Source organism: Sceloporus occidentalis, unplaced genomic scaffold (assembly GCF_023333645.1).
Source record: "Sceloporus occidentalis isolate IW3139 unplaced genomic scaffold, rSceOcc1.0.p SCAF_1, whole genome shotgun sequence".
NCBI classification, from domain to species: Eukaryota; Metazoa; Chordata; class Lepidosauria; order Squamata; family Phrynosomatidae; genus Sceloporus; species Sceloporus occidentalis.
This window is the reverse complement of record NW_028316981.1, coordinates 69,772,248-69,789,278: the sequence shown is the minus strand read 5'-3', so window position 1 is coordinate 69,789,278 and position 17,031 is coordinate 69,772,248. Positions and strand designations below refer to the sequence as shown.

Genomic DNA, 17,031 nt, shown 5'->3' with positions numbered 1-17,031 from the left:
TTAAAGACCCACGTGAAAAAACTAGTTCATTGCTAAAGGCCTGCCTAAATAAAAAAAAAAGTTTGCCTGCTGATAGACAGAGAACAGCGAAGGACCAAAGCTAGCTTTCCATGAAAGGGAATTCCACAGCTTGGGAGCAGCATCTCATCTAAGAAATACTATTTATTTCGATTTACTGGAAGTAAATTTTGTTTGATGTAAATGCAGAGAGATTTACAAGCTGGTAGCATACAATGTTTTACAACATGCCGTGTTTGGTCCATCATCACTACATCGTTTGCATTTGCTTCCTTGTGACACAATATAGCACACATGGTATTATGCCTACTTTGAATGTTACCTTGAAAGATACATATGATTAACATATTTCAAATAATGTCATCTGACTTCCCCAATTTGGTGGCCTCCTGGTGTTTTTAGCTACAGTCAGCTCTCTCTATCCAAGGATTCTTTATTCACAGATTCAACCATCCATGGCTTGAAATTTTGCCTTTCATATCCGGGACAGCGTATTATTATGTCACTGTATTTAATGGGACTTGAATATACATAGATTTTGGTATCCATGGGGGGGGGGTGTCCTGGAACCAAACCCCAGTGGATACCAAGGGCCCACTGTACAATTCTCATTAGCCCCAGTCAGAATAGCCAATGGCCAGGGATGGCAGAAGCTTTAGTCAAAAATGTTTGCAGATGCCATGTTGAAGAAGGCTGGCATATAGACATAAAATAACATTATCGCTTCTTGGCCTTTTGGCTAAGATCAAGTGTAATATAACAAATGTGATCCTAAACACAGAATCCTACAAAATAAATCTCATTGAACTCAGTGGACCTCACAGTAAGCATTCCTGTGACTGTACTGCTAGCTGAGAGCTGCTGTTGTACAAAATCTGCTAGCATGGGGTAAAGGAGGAGGTAAATGCTGTTGTTCTTTCCCACATTCTTGCCCTCAAATGGAAAATAGTAATGTTTGCACTTCCTGTAATATTCTGTAAAGGAGGCAATGTGGTTGCACAGGAAAAGCCTCATCTGGAAATACCTAGCATCTATCATATCTTCATCTCATGTCTTTCTCTTTCCTTCCCCCCAGAAAACAGTTACAGAGATTCTAGCTTCAATGGAGATTGCCAGCCGATTTCAAACTATTTTGGAAGTAAGGCTATCTTCCTCATCTAAACACCTTACAGTCAGTAAAATAAGCACTGGGTTGCTGTAGTATTTTCTTAGAAATATATATTTTTAATTTTTATATGAATGTTTTTATTTAAGAGGCTAGAAAAGGGTTCTTGATTAACAAGAAAAAAGAGAGGGAACTAATGGAGTTCTCAATTAAAAAAAGTAAGACTCGGGAGCTTATTCCTGTCAAGGAGAGTCACAGAAGGCAGTTTGGTAATATAGTTGTTGGTCTGGGTTATGAGATTTCAATATTTTTTTCTTCTTCTCAGAATAATCTTTTGGGAATATGTCTCTAGAAGCATCAAACTAGATCAGCAAATATTTAGAACATATGCTTCTTCAAATTGTGGAAGATGTCTGTTTGTCATATCACTTGCATTTCCTCACCTACACATCTTGCATTAGCTTTCTTATGTGACTCATTATTGGAAATAAACATTGGATTTATTTAAAGTTTTAATTACTGAACAATGTATTTCTGATGAAATGCAGTTTTGGAAAGAGAATGTTAATCTCAGGGAATGTGCACCACCACCACCACCACCTAATGTGTAGTTTCACCTAGACAGACAAAGCAAGGTTATAATCCAGTAGAAAGCATATTTAAGACCTGTTGATTTCAGTAGAGTTACCCTTGTGTTGGGATGTTCCAACTTGTACTGAAAAGATGTAGGAGGAAAATGAAATTAACTATTTCAAGCAATTGCTTCACAAAATCAACCAACATTTTCAAATTATCAGATGTATTTCTTTTTGTAACATGCATTTTGTAAAATGAGTTTGCAATACCTGATTGGGGCTGCTGACAACAGGGTGACTTGGAGGTCTCTTATTCATAAGGTCACCATAAGTCAAAGTTGGCCTTACAGCAATTAAAAACAATTTTATAATACGTGTTTGTGGCAAGAGAACCATATCCCTTACATAAAAATATATTTCACTCAGGGATAATGGAATCACTTTATGAAGTTTAGGCACATGACCTTTCTTGTGTATTGTGCACAGTCTAACTTAGGGCTGAAGCAGACAGCCCCAATTGGGCTAGTACCATGGCAACTGCACAGCCCGCTCACGAAGCAGCCCACCACCACAATCCCAAATGGACTGCCAGCAGGAGTGAATTAAATCTGCTCCTGAAAAGTCTGGCACCTGCCACCTCAAAGTGGCTTCGGAGAGGCTTTTGGTCACTTTGAGTGTATGCATCTCCTGAACACCACGCCTCCAAAGCAACTGTAAGCCACTTCTTTTGGCCCGTCTGTTTTGGGCCTTAAATGCTCCAATTCCAGTTCTCCAACTCGGTTGATCATATGGATTTTTGACCAGATTACAGAGCTATAATTTTGAAGTCTGCATGGAATTCATCCACACTTTTCATATAGGCAGCAACAACAAGAAAGGAGTACCTGTCAAATAATGATGGTTTAAATGCTTTCCAGCATTGCCTAATTCCTCTTTCTGATGTCCACTGAAATAGTTTCAAGAGATGAGTTTCCAGTCTTCAGATGTCAAGTCATCTTATCCTTTTGTCTATTTACAGAACTTATTCACTTCACCCGGGACCATCTGAAGGCATGTAACTTTTCTCTTACATACATTGGTTCTTATCCAATGAAACAGTGTCACAAAATCCTGTTGAAATCAATTGGTCTTAAATTAACTATAGCTAATTTGTAGCATCTCAATAGGACTTTAGTCAGATTACGAGTTATATATGGAATATAACTGAATATTAATTTTTAAAATACTGCTTGGATGAGAGACTGTCAAGGAATACCAGGTGCTGTAGGCTATATTTCAGAGGAAGGCAATGGCAACCACCCCCAAGTACTTCTTGCATAAGAACTTTATAAACTGGGTTTGCCGTAAGGCAATGTGAAAACACGTAAACACACAAACCTAGCAAAATCCTGGGACAAAATTGTCATCATCTGTTACTCACTTCTGTGAGCCAGTTCATTACAGTATACACTGAAAGTCATTAATTTTGCTAATCATTTTCTATTGTAATATCCATGGTGATGGTTCCTAATATTTTGCAGAATTGTGGTCTGCCCTCAATTTTAGAAGGCCCTGGACCTTTCACTGTGTTTGTACCAAGTAATGAAGCTGTGGATAAACTGAGAGATGGAAGGCTAATTTATCTCTTCACAGAGGTGAGACTGTCTGCATTACCAATCTCAAAATAATGCTGTAGCTTTACAATTACTTCAAGGATATATGATTTGTCCCTCCCAGATGTGTTGGACTCTAGCTGCCATTATGCCTGACCACCATAGCCATTCAACATATCTGTAAGGCACCAAGCTGGGGAAGGTTGATGTAGCCTATTGTTCCTGTCTGAACCACTTTCAGATACTTCACAAGGAAGAAAATAAATCATAGGAATGACTCCTTGACAGTCACAATCTACAAATTGTCTAGAGAATGCATCTCCCCATAGGAGTCAGCTTCACACAAAGGTTATATAAGTCATGATTCAACACACAGTTTTTTAATTTTGTTTACTTTTGCTACATGCAGTCCACATCTGCAATGATCCATGTTAATAAAATACAGTATTTTGCAAGGATTTCACATGTTAACATATTACATGGCATCTTGGTCAACTGTAAACTCTCAAAGTCCAGCTACTGTTATGACATGTAGACTGGAATATGAAAATTAGCACCAAATATGGCTTTCTGTTTTCATTTTTTAATTAATTTTTTTTTTTAGCAGAAAGCCTGATTCTAGCTTGCCTGGCTGTGGAGAAATGCTTATACAGGCAACATCTTCAGAGGTCAAGAAGTAAATCTTCTGTGTCCAACACATTTCCTTCTCTCCTAGAGTGACATCCTGTCCTTTTTCCTTTGCTGACCAGCACCTTCCTTCCATGCCCTTTGATACCGTAGTCTTTCTGAATACTCTGATTTTGCACATACAAGTATGTTAAAAGACTGTCTGCTTAGAACACTGATAAATACACAAACATTCTGTTTCCTGGTATATAAAAGTTGAACTTCTTAGGGTGCAAAAATTATTCTCAGCACATTTGTAAAAACTATGTTGTCCTTCCTTTGATACTTCAGGAAGGAATTCTGATTTTGAAATAAGCCATTTGAAGTATAATTTGCATACCCAAGCATTTGGCATTTATATTAGCAATCAGCACTCATTATTGTAGTTATGCAAAATGTGTCTGGAATGATCTAATTGCTTTCTTCCTGCTCCAGGGAATAAACAAGCTTCAGGAACTTGTGAAACACCATATCTACTCAACAGCAGCGGTAAGGCGCCCTCATTTCCACCTTTTTTTTCCTGCTTCATTTCAACACATTTGCAAACAATCTGTACCTTATTAAAAACTCTTTGGGTATCAAAGAGGATAAATGGATTGGTTTTCCTGAAATGCCTTCCGTCCTTAAGGTTCCCTGTATGGCTAGCAAAATGAAAATACAACAACAGGCGAAGCAAAAAAGCATTTTAATACATACCAGCTAAACAGTTTTTTAAAACTGCTAAACAGCTAACACAGTTTTTTAAATAAATAAATGAACTTAAAAGGAAGTGGTTATTTCTGCCATCACTTACATCCAAATTTTCTTTTAAAACCACAAAAAGTCCTTTAATATCCTGATCTTAAAAGGGACTTGTAGTGCCCTCCCATCTGGTGGATGTTCCCAGATCACTAGTGCAAACCCACCATATGCAATGTTCTATTGGAATGGAGCTATGGTCATATTGTAGTCAGTTCCTATACATGTTTACATGTAATTTCCCACTGAGCACATGCTTATTTGGAACTTTGCCCCATTAATAATGAGGCAGCTTATTGTACATTAGGCCCTTGGTATTTGCTTGGGTTTAGTTCCAGGACTCCCCGTGGCTCCTCAAGTCCCATTATAATGGCATAGTAAAATGGCATCCCTTATATAAAATGGTAACATCAAGGTTTACTCTTTGGAATTTGAATCATGCCCTTGATCATTAACATTTGCATTGGCATATCTGCTTCCATAAGGGGTGAAATACCATGAGTTGTGTAACATTTGGCCTGGCAGTATGTGTCACATCCTAACCACTTATATAAGATTTGCTGCCACATGACTAGGAAGTGGTTTATGGTTTCCTTTAATTTTCATCCTCTCTGTGTTTACTCAAAAGTAAGTCATACTGATATCAGTAGGGTAAACTCCAATGTCAGTGCTCAAAGAAATACAGTCTTAGGGCCAAATGAGATGTGATGTGAGAGATCCCTGAAGATGATATCTCATGTTTTATTTTGGGTTCTGCTTTTTGAAAAATCAAAACAGTTGTGGGGAGGGCCATATTGCAATTTGAATAATAGAATTGTGAAGGTTTTTTAAATGCTATACACACAAATATACACACATTGAGCAGTCTATTTGCTCAATGCAGACTTGTCTATTATGATCTGATTTTACTGTACAAAATGCTGTCCAGGTGCCATCACAGTTTGCTGCGAACATATTTAATGGGTCTGCTTTGTGGCCAATTTGATTTCAAACTGGGTTTGTAAATATGAACTTAATTTGCAATATTAATTATTTAATTTGCAATGCAAAATTTGCATACTGCAAATTAAATAATTAACATTGCAAATTAAAGTTGTAGTAATATGAATTGTACACAGCATCTGTTCTCTGACTTGTTCCTGACTGACAGTCCATCTATCTAGTCAATAAGAAACAATTCACTAATAATAGGTAATAATAGGTAATAATAGTAATTTAAATTATTGTTCCTTTACCTGGCATCTTCCAGCAAGGTTTTCCATATCACTTTGGGCCTAGGGTCTGCTCCCTGCTCCTTACTCTTGAAAATTCCACACTTTTTGTTGACATGGTTCTATCAATGATCTGGAAAAAAACCAGAAATTAAGAGCTATGATACTGCAAATTGGCAGTTTACAATTTAAAAAACCCACTGTTTCAAGTGACAGTGACAAAATTACACTCAGATTTTGTGAAATGGGCCAGGCTGAGAATTTTTCAGCACCTCCTTGTACAGCAGCGTGACTGTTTTGTGCCCAAGGGATTTCCTGCAGGCCAACCTGCTCTAAATCTAATTCTTACATGGGAAGTATCAGCTGTATTTTAGTCTTCATTATTGCTATACTGAACTACATCAAATTTCAGCCTTCAAGCTAATTTTAAAGCACCTCAGCCATTTGTGATGGAGATATAAATCTCATTTTTAAAAACTAAAGTGAGATATACAGATATCCCATGATCAAAATATTCTGGTAATCAGAATGTTTTGGAGCTTTTCAGCTTTCTGGATAGTGTGAAAGTACTGCTTTAAGCAACTTGTCATCCCTTACCTTCCTGTAATGGAGAAGATTACAAACCCTTTGTTTTCAGATATTCTTAGTAGCAAGTACAATGTTTTGAACTATGGGAGTATTGTAATTTCCAAATTTCAGATCTAATGTTTGTCAGCCCTCTAAACTCTAAAGCCAACAGATCTGTCTAAAGGAGTAAAAATTATAAAGAGAAATAAATGGTGAAATGGAGCAGAATTAGGCAATGGAAGAAAGGCATATGAACCAAGATCTTAGACTTCCTCTGGTGTAGTTCAATGCAAGGAAGAGGAGAAAAGAGGGCTGATGGCAAGGAAAAGAAGGAAAAGGCTGCAGTGACAGTGGGGAAAAGAAGAAAATGGAGGTGATAGCTACAGTGGGGGAAAGGATTCAGTTTTACAATCTGTCTCTCCCATCGTACTTTGTCTTTGAGGACCCTTTGAAGCCAGGCAGTCCAAGAATACTTGGTGCAGAACAGGAGCAACTGCTTCCTCTTTTTGCTTCTTTCCTTTTTGTAACCACAGCCACCCTGCACGAATATGTAGTGTCAATTCATTGTGTAACAAACCATTATGTAAGAGATTTGTCACTATAGGATCCTGCCTAGAAGGATCTAGAGAAGCTTCCTCTCACCTTCTTGTTCCCATTTTGCTATCAACTTTAAAGCTTAGGGTGTTCTAGGCAGATAGTTCCTAGAATAGATCTACCAGGGGAAAGGAGTTGTACAACTATTCCAGTTTTGTCTCCTTAATGTTTGTGGCAAGAATTTTTTTTTTGTAATAAATGTTGAAAAAATGCTAAAAGGTTATAAACGGTAGGCAATGGCAGACAAGGCAGTTACAAAATAAAAGGTGTTTTTATTTTATTTTATTTTATTTTTAGCCTGCCTTTCTCCAGCATGGAACTGGAAACACCCACAGCTATGTCAGTCCAGAAAGCCAAGGGTTATGGGTGCTAAACAGAAGTGGCTCATAAGCAGAAAGTGTTGGTTCAGGATTTCATCTCCTGGCTATAATAATGCAATGTACACTCTATTTTCCAGGTACAAGTGGGAGTACTGATAGGGATGCCTCATATTCTGACAATGGCGAATCAGATCCTGAAAATCCATGTCAGTGAGGATGTAAGTCCCTTGTTCTGTTGTTCCTCCAACTGCAATTAACAGAATGTCTAAAACATTTGGCTAAAAAACTTAGGGAAATGTTTGACCTAATCTTGGCTGGCACTAAAGCATATTTATGTAAAACAAAATTGTTGATTTTTCACACATAGCTTCTTGTATGTGTGAATTCAGCAATGACTGGATGTTTCAGCTTTTCCATCAAAGAGGTAAATTGCCCAAGGTCTGTTTACCCATAGCGCTGCCTTCCACAGTTCTTTTACTTCTAGCTGCACAATGAACACAACCCTGAAACAATGATTTCTTTTACATCAGGGAAGAATTCTGATGGGTGACTCAGAAGTTGCGATAAATAAAAGGAACATCTTGGCATCAAATGGTATCATTCACACCTTGGATGGCATATTCATCCCACCATCGATAGTCCCTATTTTGCCACATAGGTGCAATGAACAAAGTTACAAAATTGTAGAGGTAAGTCAAATCTCTCCGATCTCTCTCCTTTTCCTGACATGTTCCCCTCTGTTTTGGAAAATTCTGTTCTGATGGGAAAGCATGCTGCATCCTCTCAATGTGAACTCCAGCAGAGAATGATTGTCTTGTGGTTGACCATTTCCTCAGGGCAGCTTTTCTGCTAAGTCAACTGTTTTCCCCAGTGAATTCTGCTTTTTTGACATGACTCTTAGAGTCACATTTTTGGTTGTGCATGCAATTTTTATGCTTCTACATTATACCCATAATATTTATGAGTCAGAAAGGCCGCTTGGCTCTTCAGAGGCCACACTATTGCAATTCCTCCGAGAGCTGGCCTTTCCTGTTGATGCAGCCCCTACCAATTGGTCTGGGACTGTTTCATCACCTCAGTGTGAACATCTGCTTCCTGTTGCTTAGATGGAGAGGTAGACAGAACTTCTTGGCACAGAGATTAACTGGTCACTGCTATCGTCACAGCAGCTACACACGCAAGCAGATGCTTCAAAATGGGCTTCTTATCACCAGCATTTTATTTATTTGAAAATCAACTCCATCTGAGAAGTTCTCCTCTGGCTTTGTATACAACCTCCACAGGGAGAGTAGACTTTCACAGACATTTGCTACTACTCTGGCAGCACATAGAGACTGTGATAATGTATGCTTATTAGGGACACGATTGCATCAGTTATTGTTGTCACCACCATACGGTAAAGTTATTAGAGCACTGGACTGGGACTTGGAAAATCCAGGTTCAAATCACCTTTAAAAGTCAATGGGTAACCTTGAACTAGTTACTTTTGCTTTATCTAGCTTATCTCACAGCATAAGTCTGGAGATAAGGGGAAGAATGGAAGAGGCAACTGAATTCATTGGAAAAAGGGGGAATATAAACTTACCGTATACTAAATAAATACTGCTGTTTCTGCTACTACTGCTACTGTGTCATCAAGTTGTAAAATGACAAGTCACCTTCTAGAGAGAGAATAGATAATACATTATCTTTTGAAACGTCTTGAACAGTCTTTAGTCTTGAGAAACATTTCCTCTGTAACTGTAACACAATGAAAATAAATTATTTGATTGGTTGGTTGGTTGGTTGGTTGCATTTGTATGTCACTTTTTTCCAGTGTGGGACCCAAGCTGGTTCACAAATAACAAAACAAAATAAGCTGAAATATAGTGATAAAATTAAAATACAATTAAAATTGCCATTTTTAAAAAAATGACACATTAGATCATTGCACAGTTAATGCCACTGTTTCTCATTTAACCTTTAAAAGGATAGAAGATTCTTGCATCCTCTGTGGCAGGGAGAGGCGGGAATATAAATAATTCATATTATTATTATTGTTATTATTATTATCATCATTATCATCATTAGGTACAGGAAACTCCCACAGGACCTCAGAAGGCTATTATCCCCACCACCTAAATTTTTAAATTGATTTTAAATTGGTGTTAAGCCCTCAAAATACTACCCCACATTCTCTAAAGGGATCATTTTCACTTGTTCTGCTCCTCAGCAGCTGTTTTGGGCAAGTCACCTTATAGAGGTCAACCTATAGAAGACAACCAACCTCATATCCAGAAACAGTGGGAAAGCTTTTTATGTCAGGCCTGCTATGAAGCAGTGTGAAGCAGGTGTTTGTGGCAGCTGGAGTTGTATGTCACGAAAGAACAGCACACTGTTAGTTATCTGCTTTACTGTTGTTGTATTTGCTTGTTAGGCATTTGTGGAATTTTCTCCTCATATACCCACATAACTTGACCATTTAGTGTTATGGTGGTTGCTGGGAAGAGGAAAGATGGCATTTGCCAATCTACTTTAGACAGCCAGTTGTCTTGGGTTAGCTCTGAGTGTGGTGTTAATGCCATTCCTGATGTGTACTAGCCCACAGAGACAGTTCCCGACAGTTGTGAACAAGATAAAACCCTCCTTTTAAAATAATAACAACTTTTCAAATTAAAGTTATAAGTACAACATAAAAGCAATTTAACAATACAAACTTACAAAATCATAAGATTGTTATTCTGCCTTTCTGTAAGGGGGTAACTGGGCTTGGTGGAAGTAGCTAGGATAGATGTGTATATATGTGTGTATGTGCCTTCAAGTCACCTGTCAACGTATGGCAACCCCATTAATTTCATATTGTTTTCTTAGGCAAGATATATTCAGAGTAGATTTGGCCAGTTCGTTCCTCTGAAATATAGCCTACAGCAGTTGGCATTTGTTAGTGGTCTCCCATTCAAGTACTTATCAGGGTTGAATCTGTCAGCGCAACTGCTGGGGTCCAACAACCCTTGTCAGCAACTCAAACGAGTCCTGGGGTTAAATCAGACCCTTGGAGCAGAGCTGGCATATTTCCAGAAGCCGAAGCGTGGCTCCCAGAGCCCAACTGGGATGACAACAACTGGATGTCTTCCAGGAACTGCAGCAATGCAGGAGCCTCCAGGGACACACAGCAAACCGATGCTGTAGCCTCGTCTGATAAACCACCAGAGAAACAAAAGTCTCCAAAGTGCTCTTTATTAACAGTGCTATAATACAAAACTAGATCTCTAAAACTCCAAAACATACCAATCCAAACTCCTACTTCAAACCCACACCACACCCTTGCAACCCCTGGGTTTATATAGACTCCAGACCATGTGGTCTCACAAACCCAGTGAGTTCAGGTGTGTAGCCATGCCATGTGTCTCCTCTGCAATCCAGACACATGTTTCATCATCCATGGCTACGTGCACTTGGACATTGAAGTGTCCTTGGCCCAATGAGCATCAGCTGTGGATGATCAGCCTTGCCACTGTGCTGAATGCTCATGGCCAAACACACACACACATCAAGCATTTCCCTGTGTGCTGTGTTTTAACCCTTCAAATCCTGACAGAATCTGCTTAGCTTCCCAGATCACATGGGATCTGGTGCCTTTAGGGTATTTAGATGAACAAGCAAGAGTAGGACATCTGAATAAAAAGCTGATGGAATACTGGGTTGATTGTTTTCCAGACAGTTAACACAGATGAAATCTTTCAGGAAGCAAGTAGAAAAAAAATTGGCACACTCAATAGTAAACATGAGGTTTGGAAACTTTAGTTGCACCTTCTCTGGAACACGACAGTAGGGTGATTTGAATTGTGGAAATCCCTGCTTCTGTAGATTTATTTCCAGCTAGCATTCCCAGATACATGTTTACTATGAAGCAGAGAAAAAGATTGCCATAGTGGTGTTGGAGAAGGAGAGGAGGTATTTCTGGAAGTGCTGAGTCTCCCAAGTGTTCACCAGTGAATGGGACAGGCTGTGTGTGTTCACTGAGTAATATGTTGCTTTGCTTCAGTAATACAGGTAATGCAGAAGGAAAATTAATGCAGTATCCTTATTCTTGTTTAAATATCTAATTTGTTTAAATAGGCAGAGTTTTAGCCTTGTAGTTTGCATAGTATTTCTCCTTAATCCAGTACCTGTGATGACAATGAACTTCGGTTTTGTGTATGTTTGACAACACAAGTTTTAATGAACTAAAAAAAATTATTCTTGTTTTTTATTTCAGGGATCTTGTGTGGACTGCGATGCCCTTAATACTAGTGTTTGCCCACCTCAGAGCCAAGTTGTGGTGATTAATTTTTGTTTGTTTGTTTATTGTGGTTTGGGGGTAGTCAAATTTTCTTTGCAAAATAAATGGAAGATTTGAATAAAAATGTTTTCAGTCACATAAACACATTCCAGTAAAAACTAAGATTTTCTGTGAAATTTGTTGTCCAATTCATGGAGCAACTGAGAGTTCAACACAATCTTGAAGGCTCCATGATGGAGAAGGACAAAAACATAGCAGCTGGCTATCCCTGTAAAGAATTTTGTCTACTTTGGCCCTAAAACCAGGCTTCTAGAATCTAAAATTTGTTGGACAATGGAAGTTCATCAGATGTTCTGCAATAAATAAATAGAAATTCAGGCCCTCTAAACTAATAATGGGCAGAATCAAAATTTCATGCCCATCTTTGCATTGGGAATCTTTTATGTAGAGATTCTGACATTAATGGAGTACAACTATAGGCTCACCAGTTGAGTCCACATTGGCTGTAGTAGAGTGGAGTAAGTAAAATTACTTGGAGCATATCTGAAAGCAGTATTGCCTCACTGACACTGAAACAGGTCTAGTTTATAGCTTGTGTTACATTTCAGAAATCTCTTTGGGTTCTGTCTCCTTGACAACTTTTCCATTAGTTTCTCTTTTAATTTGTAAAATTTCAGATTGACTAAAGTAATTGAGACAGTGGCTTCTTACCTCTTTCTTTCTTTCTTTCTTTCTTTCTTTCTTTCTTTCTTTCCATACATACATGCATACACACACACATACTTTTACTTTACAACTGTGCCTCTCAGATGCATGTGGAATGTGAGCTGAAAAGGTTGAAGCAGGAGGGCAGATTTGTTAAGAATTCTGGTTGTTCCAAGCTTATGCCAGAAGACCAATCTTAATGGATGCTTAGTTGGAGTCCTCTCTGTTAGAAAGAGACTGTCATGAATACACATAAACACAGCCAAAGGCACATACACACTTCACAGGAATTTTAAAAAGTATGGCCAACAAAAGGTTTCAAAGTCTTGGTTGGTTTTGCCACAATAGATGAAGTCTTGGCCATTGAGCATCATGGAACTGGTTCCCCAAATCTCATGAAAAGCTACTTACATATTTAGTTTCAGCTCTTCTTTTTCTAACTGCTACATATGTTTGTAACATAGATTATCACAGAGCAATGAAAATGTTGCAGAGACAGTGGGGATTATCACACGGAGGTTAACCGTCCTTAAAATGTGGCTAGATTGTCCCTAAAGTTTGAGGGTGTGGTTGCCAGTTGTGCTTGTCTCCCATGATGAAATTGTCATGGAGGCATTCCATCATTAAAGCATTAATGGAGCCACCATTTCTCTGCATAATGGAAGTTCCCTTTATGAAAAAAATGACAGCTCCATGAATGCTTTAATGATGGGACGCCTCCATGACAATTTCATCATGGGAGAGAAGTACGACTGGCAACCACACTCTTACGCTTTAGGGAAAATCTAGCCATGTTTTAAGGACGGTAAACCTCCATGTGATAATCTCCATTGTCTCTGTGACATTTTCATTGTTCTGCTTTTTTTTTTTTTAGGTGAACATGAAAGAGCATCTGTAATGGCCATTGAGAGAAAAAGAGCGGGGTTGGTGGCTTTTCTTGACAGACATACTTCCTAAATGTCATATTAACAGCTCAGCTTTCTTCAGCTCTTCAGGAGAACTAGTTCTGGCTAGCAAGATATTATGGACATACTTGGGATGTTCTGTGAGAAGTTTGTTTTGTACTCACAAGGCATTTTCTTTCCAAAGGCTCATGAGGTCTTTCCAGGGGACTGTGTTTACATCCATGATCCCTTAGGTTTGAACATGATGAAGAAAGGTTGCAACAAGAAATGCAACCAAACTATTGTGGTAAGTAGAAGGTACTTACAACTACGGTATTTGTTTGGACTTTATTTTTGATCCCATGAGCATCTGACAGATCCACCATTCCCCCAAACAAACTACTCTCCCATTAGGTTTTTCTGAAATGTGTCCTTGGACAAACACACTATTGGTGAACATTCACTATATATATGTAAACTATATATATGTTAAAAAAAAATCCAGTGTAGTAGTTTGAATATTGTACTGTGGCTCTGAAGGCCAGGGTTTGAATCCCTGCTCAGAGGTGGAAACCCACTGGGTGACCTTGGGCAAGTCACAATTTCTCATCTCCAAGGAAGGCAAAGACAAACCCCATCTGAACAAATCTTGCCAGGAAAATCCATGATAGGGTTGCCATAAATCAGAAAGTACTTGAAGGCACACAACAACAATGGAAATCTCATTTAAGCAGTACTTGTTGGCTCTCTTCTATGTCCTGCTGATGTACAGAAACAAAAACAAAAACTGTAGACCCACCAGAGATGCCAACTTACGCCACTGTCTGAGGTAAACACTCTCAGAAGTAGCTAACAGTAGCAGCACCAGTTCAGTTTAAGTATTGGCAATGCACTAACTACTTGAATAAACTCAGACACTTGTTGATATTTTCCATGTCCTTGAAGGTACTTTATCATCAGTTGCAATATATACAGATATTTACAAACTCTCCTCGTGACTCCCATCAACATACGCTATCTGACCAACTCACCAACAGTTCAACCAACTCCAACCCACTAATAACAGTCCACCAACATCAACCCATAGGTGCCTTGACTCTCAGTGCACTTATATACAGAGTTGGCTAAGGAGCTTATCAGACAAGGGAAATTGGAAGTATAATCAAATGGCTATCTGAACGCAATCATGGGCTTTAACATTATTGCGTGATAGACTATCACATGCAATTTCAGGCCATGGGAAGTCGGTCTGAACGCATGGGGTTTCATGTTATTGCGTGAGAGGTGATCATGTGCAATTTCGGGCAATGGCAAGCTATTTTCGGGCAATGGAAAGTCAGTTTGAACATAATTCAAATTCACGTAAATTCGCTGAACTAGTGAATTCACGTGAATGCTTTCTGGTCCCACTTTCTTTTCATTCGAAATTAAGAGAAATTCCTCCCGTGTGATAAACTCCTAAGAGTCATCAGCTGGTGCTACTCAGCATGATGCAATCCCTGTCACTCAAAATATTTTACAACAATTTAAAGGAACATTGTTCCAACAGTACAGGCTGTGAGAATAGTCTCCCTAGGGTGAATTTCCTACCCACCCTTCTCAGCTGTCATCAATCCTGTATTGGTGGGGCGGGGGGGGGGGCAGGAGGCCCAAGCCCCCACCAAAGATCAGGATAGTTGAGGAACTATCAGTCACAAGTTTATACACATCTTTGTGTTTGCTTAGAAATTGTCTTATATATTTTTCCCATTCCTTGATATATTAATTTTATGCATTAAACAATTTTTTCATTGTCTTCATAGTAATCACATTGATAACAGCTTTAGTCAATGTTGTTGTTGTGGTTGTCATCATTCTGTCTTTTTTTGTTTGTAAATATATATGCAAGTATGCAAAATTCATAGTCTTCTGCCTATCTACCTTGAGCCCTCACCCGAAAAATAATTCCAGGGTCCCTGTCAGCTGTATCAGCTTTAAGGAGAACTAACTCTGTGAGCTAGAACTTTGAGGCAGTGAGATTTCTTGCACCAGCTGGTAAACACTGTCGGTGTGGATATAACTGAAGGCATGGAAAATTGGCTCTGGTGACACAGATCCTTGGCAAAAACATTGTCTAACCCAGATGTGTGATAGCCCTTGATGTCTGTAAACCATCTGGTTACCATTTAGAAGAGTGGTTAAAGAAATGTGAGACAGACTTACCAATGAGCCTGGCCAAGGCAGGCGGTCTTATGTGGTGTGTTCAGGTCACTGCTTAATGCTAAAAAGATAATGAGCCCATGCTGATCAGTGCAGAAATTGTTACCTGAGAGGGTGGCACACTATGCAAGCTTCTCCCAAAAAAATGTATCTATTCTTTTAAAGAGCCACAAGACTTATTGTTGTTCTTGTGGGAACAAATTAATATGGCTATCTTCCTGGGGATGTTATGCCTTATTTATTATATTATTTACAAATGGGTCCTGTAATGAAATGTCACAATGTGCAGGGTGTGGAGAAGTTGCACCACTACTCTCCAAACATCTGCCTTTGGGCAGAAATGGGATGTGGTGTTTCTCTGTATCCCTTTAAAATGCTAAAGAGATGGTGTTGAAGCTCAGTGGGAGGAGAAAGGAGAGGGCTTGGGTTTTTTTTTAAAGAAAAAGATGAACATTTGAAATAAAAAAATTAAATTTATTTTTAAGTATTTTTATTATTATTTTTCTTTTGAAACATCACATCTTACCAAATTTTGACTTTAACCACATGAAACTATGTACATGGTAAATACATTTAGACTATGTGTATGATATTGTAATTTAAAGATATAGTTTTCATTTTGCTAGTCACATATGTCACAACTATTATCATTATATTAAGGTTCCACCCTTGAAGAATGGGTTAACTGTGAGTATATAGCATATAGCATATATAACATGGCCCTCTTGCTGATGTTGGGCCACAGCTCTCATCTAACAAGCATAGCCAGTGGGGATGAGGAATGCTGAATTATATAGCCCAACAACATCTGTTGGGACACAGACACATGACTGGAATTTGAGCTCCTTTGAAACAAATGCCCACATGTACTTGGAAATTGATTTGATAGCAAAAAAAATAACAATAGAGAATTGTTGTGACATTCCAGGAAGGCCTCCAATTCTATTATCAGATGGTGCCAAAGAGACTGAGAAGGGTGCCTTCCATTTTGCCAATTATGTTAACGATGCTTGACGCCAGTCCACAGATGCAATGTGCATCAGAGGGTACTTTGTGGGCACCGCACATAATGTTTTCTTGCGTGCTGTGCTCTGTGGTGTGACCCAGACAAAGATTTTCCTTCATCATTTATGCACCCATTTGACAGGGGACACAGGCCTCTTTATGAGACAGTAAACAAAGGCAAAAGCCAAGAGTGCTTTCTCTCCTTCCCTATCATGGAGGGAGAGCTAGTTTTCTTGGGACGTCTGCACTGTTATCTAGCTATCTGTGACTATATGTCTGAATCTTTCTTCACTGAGCACTTGGAAAAGTTATTTGTTTGGACTACAGCTCCCAGATTCCCTTGGTAACATAGCTAGTGACTACAATGTTTCAAATTCAATAAGTAACCTTTCTGAGCCCTATGACTGCTGCCATGCTGCAAAATTAATGTAGTTTGACACTGCCATGGTTCAGTGCTATGGAATTCTGGGGTGTGTGATTTTGTTAGACATTTAGCCTGCTCTCTCACAGTACTCTGGTGCCACAAATCCCAGAATTCCATACCACTGAGTCATGGCAGTTGAGGATGTGTTAAACTGCATTAATTCTGCA

At 38.8% G+C, this 17,031-nt stretch overlaps 1 protein-coding gene across 1 annotated transcript in view; it reads left to right on the top strand.

The window, feature by feature from the left end:
* Positions 1–17,031, top strand: part of STAB1 (stabilin 1) — a 146,290-nt gene that overhangs the window by 45,338 nt on the left and 83,921 nt on the right. The window contains exons 14-20 of the mRNA XM_089524356.1: positions 1,094–1,156; positions 3,219–3,332; positions 4,392–4,445; positions 7,524–7,604; positions 7,917–8,075; positions 11,624–11,686; positions 13,442–13,543. Coding sequence (XP_089380482.1) covers positions 1,094–1,156; positions 3,219–3,332; positions 4,392–4,445; positions 7,524–7,604; positions 7,917–8,075; positions 11,624–11,686; positions 13,442–13,543 — 636 coding nt within the window. The remainder of the gene's footprint in view (positions 1–1,093; positions 1,157–3,218; positions 3,333–4,391; positions 4,446–7,523; positions 7,605–7,916; positions 8,076–11,623; positions 11,687–13,441; positions 13,544–17,031) is intronic.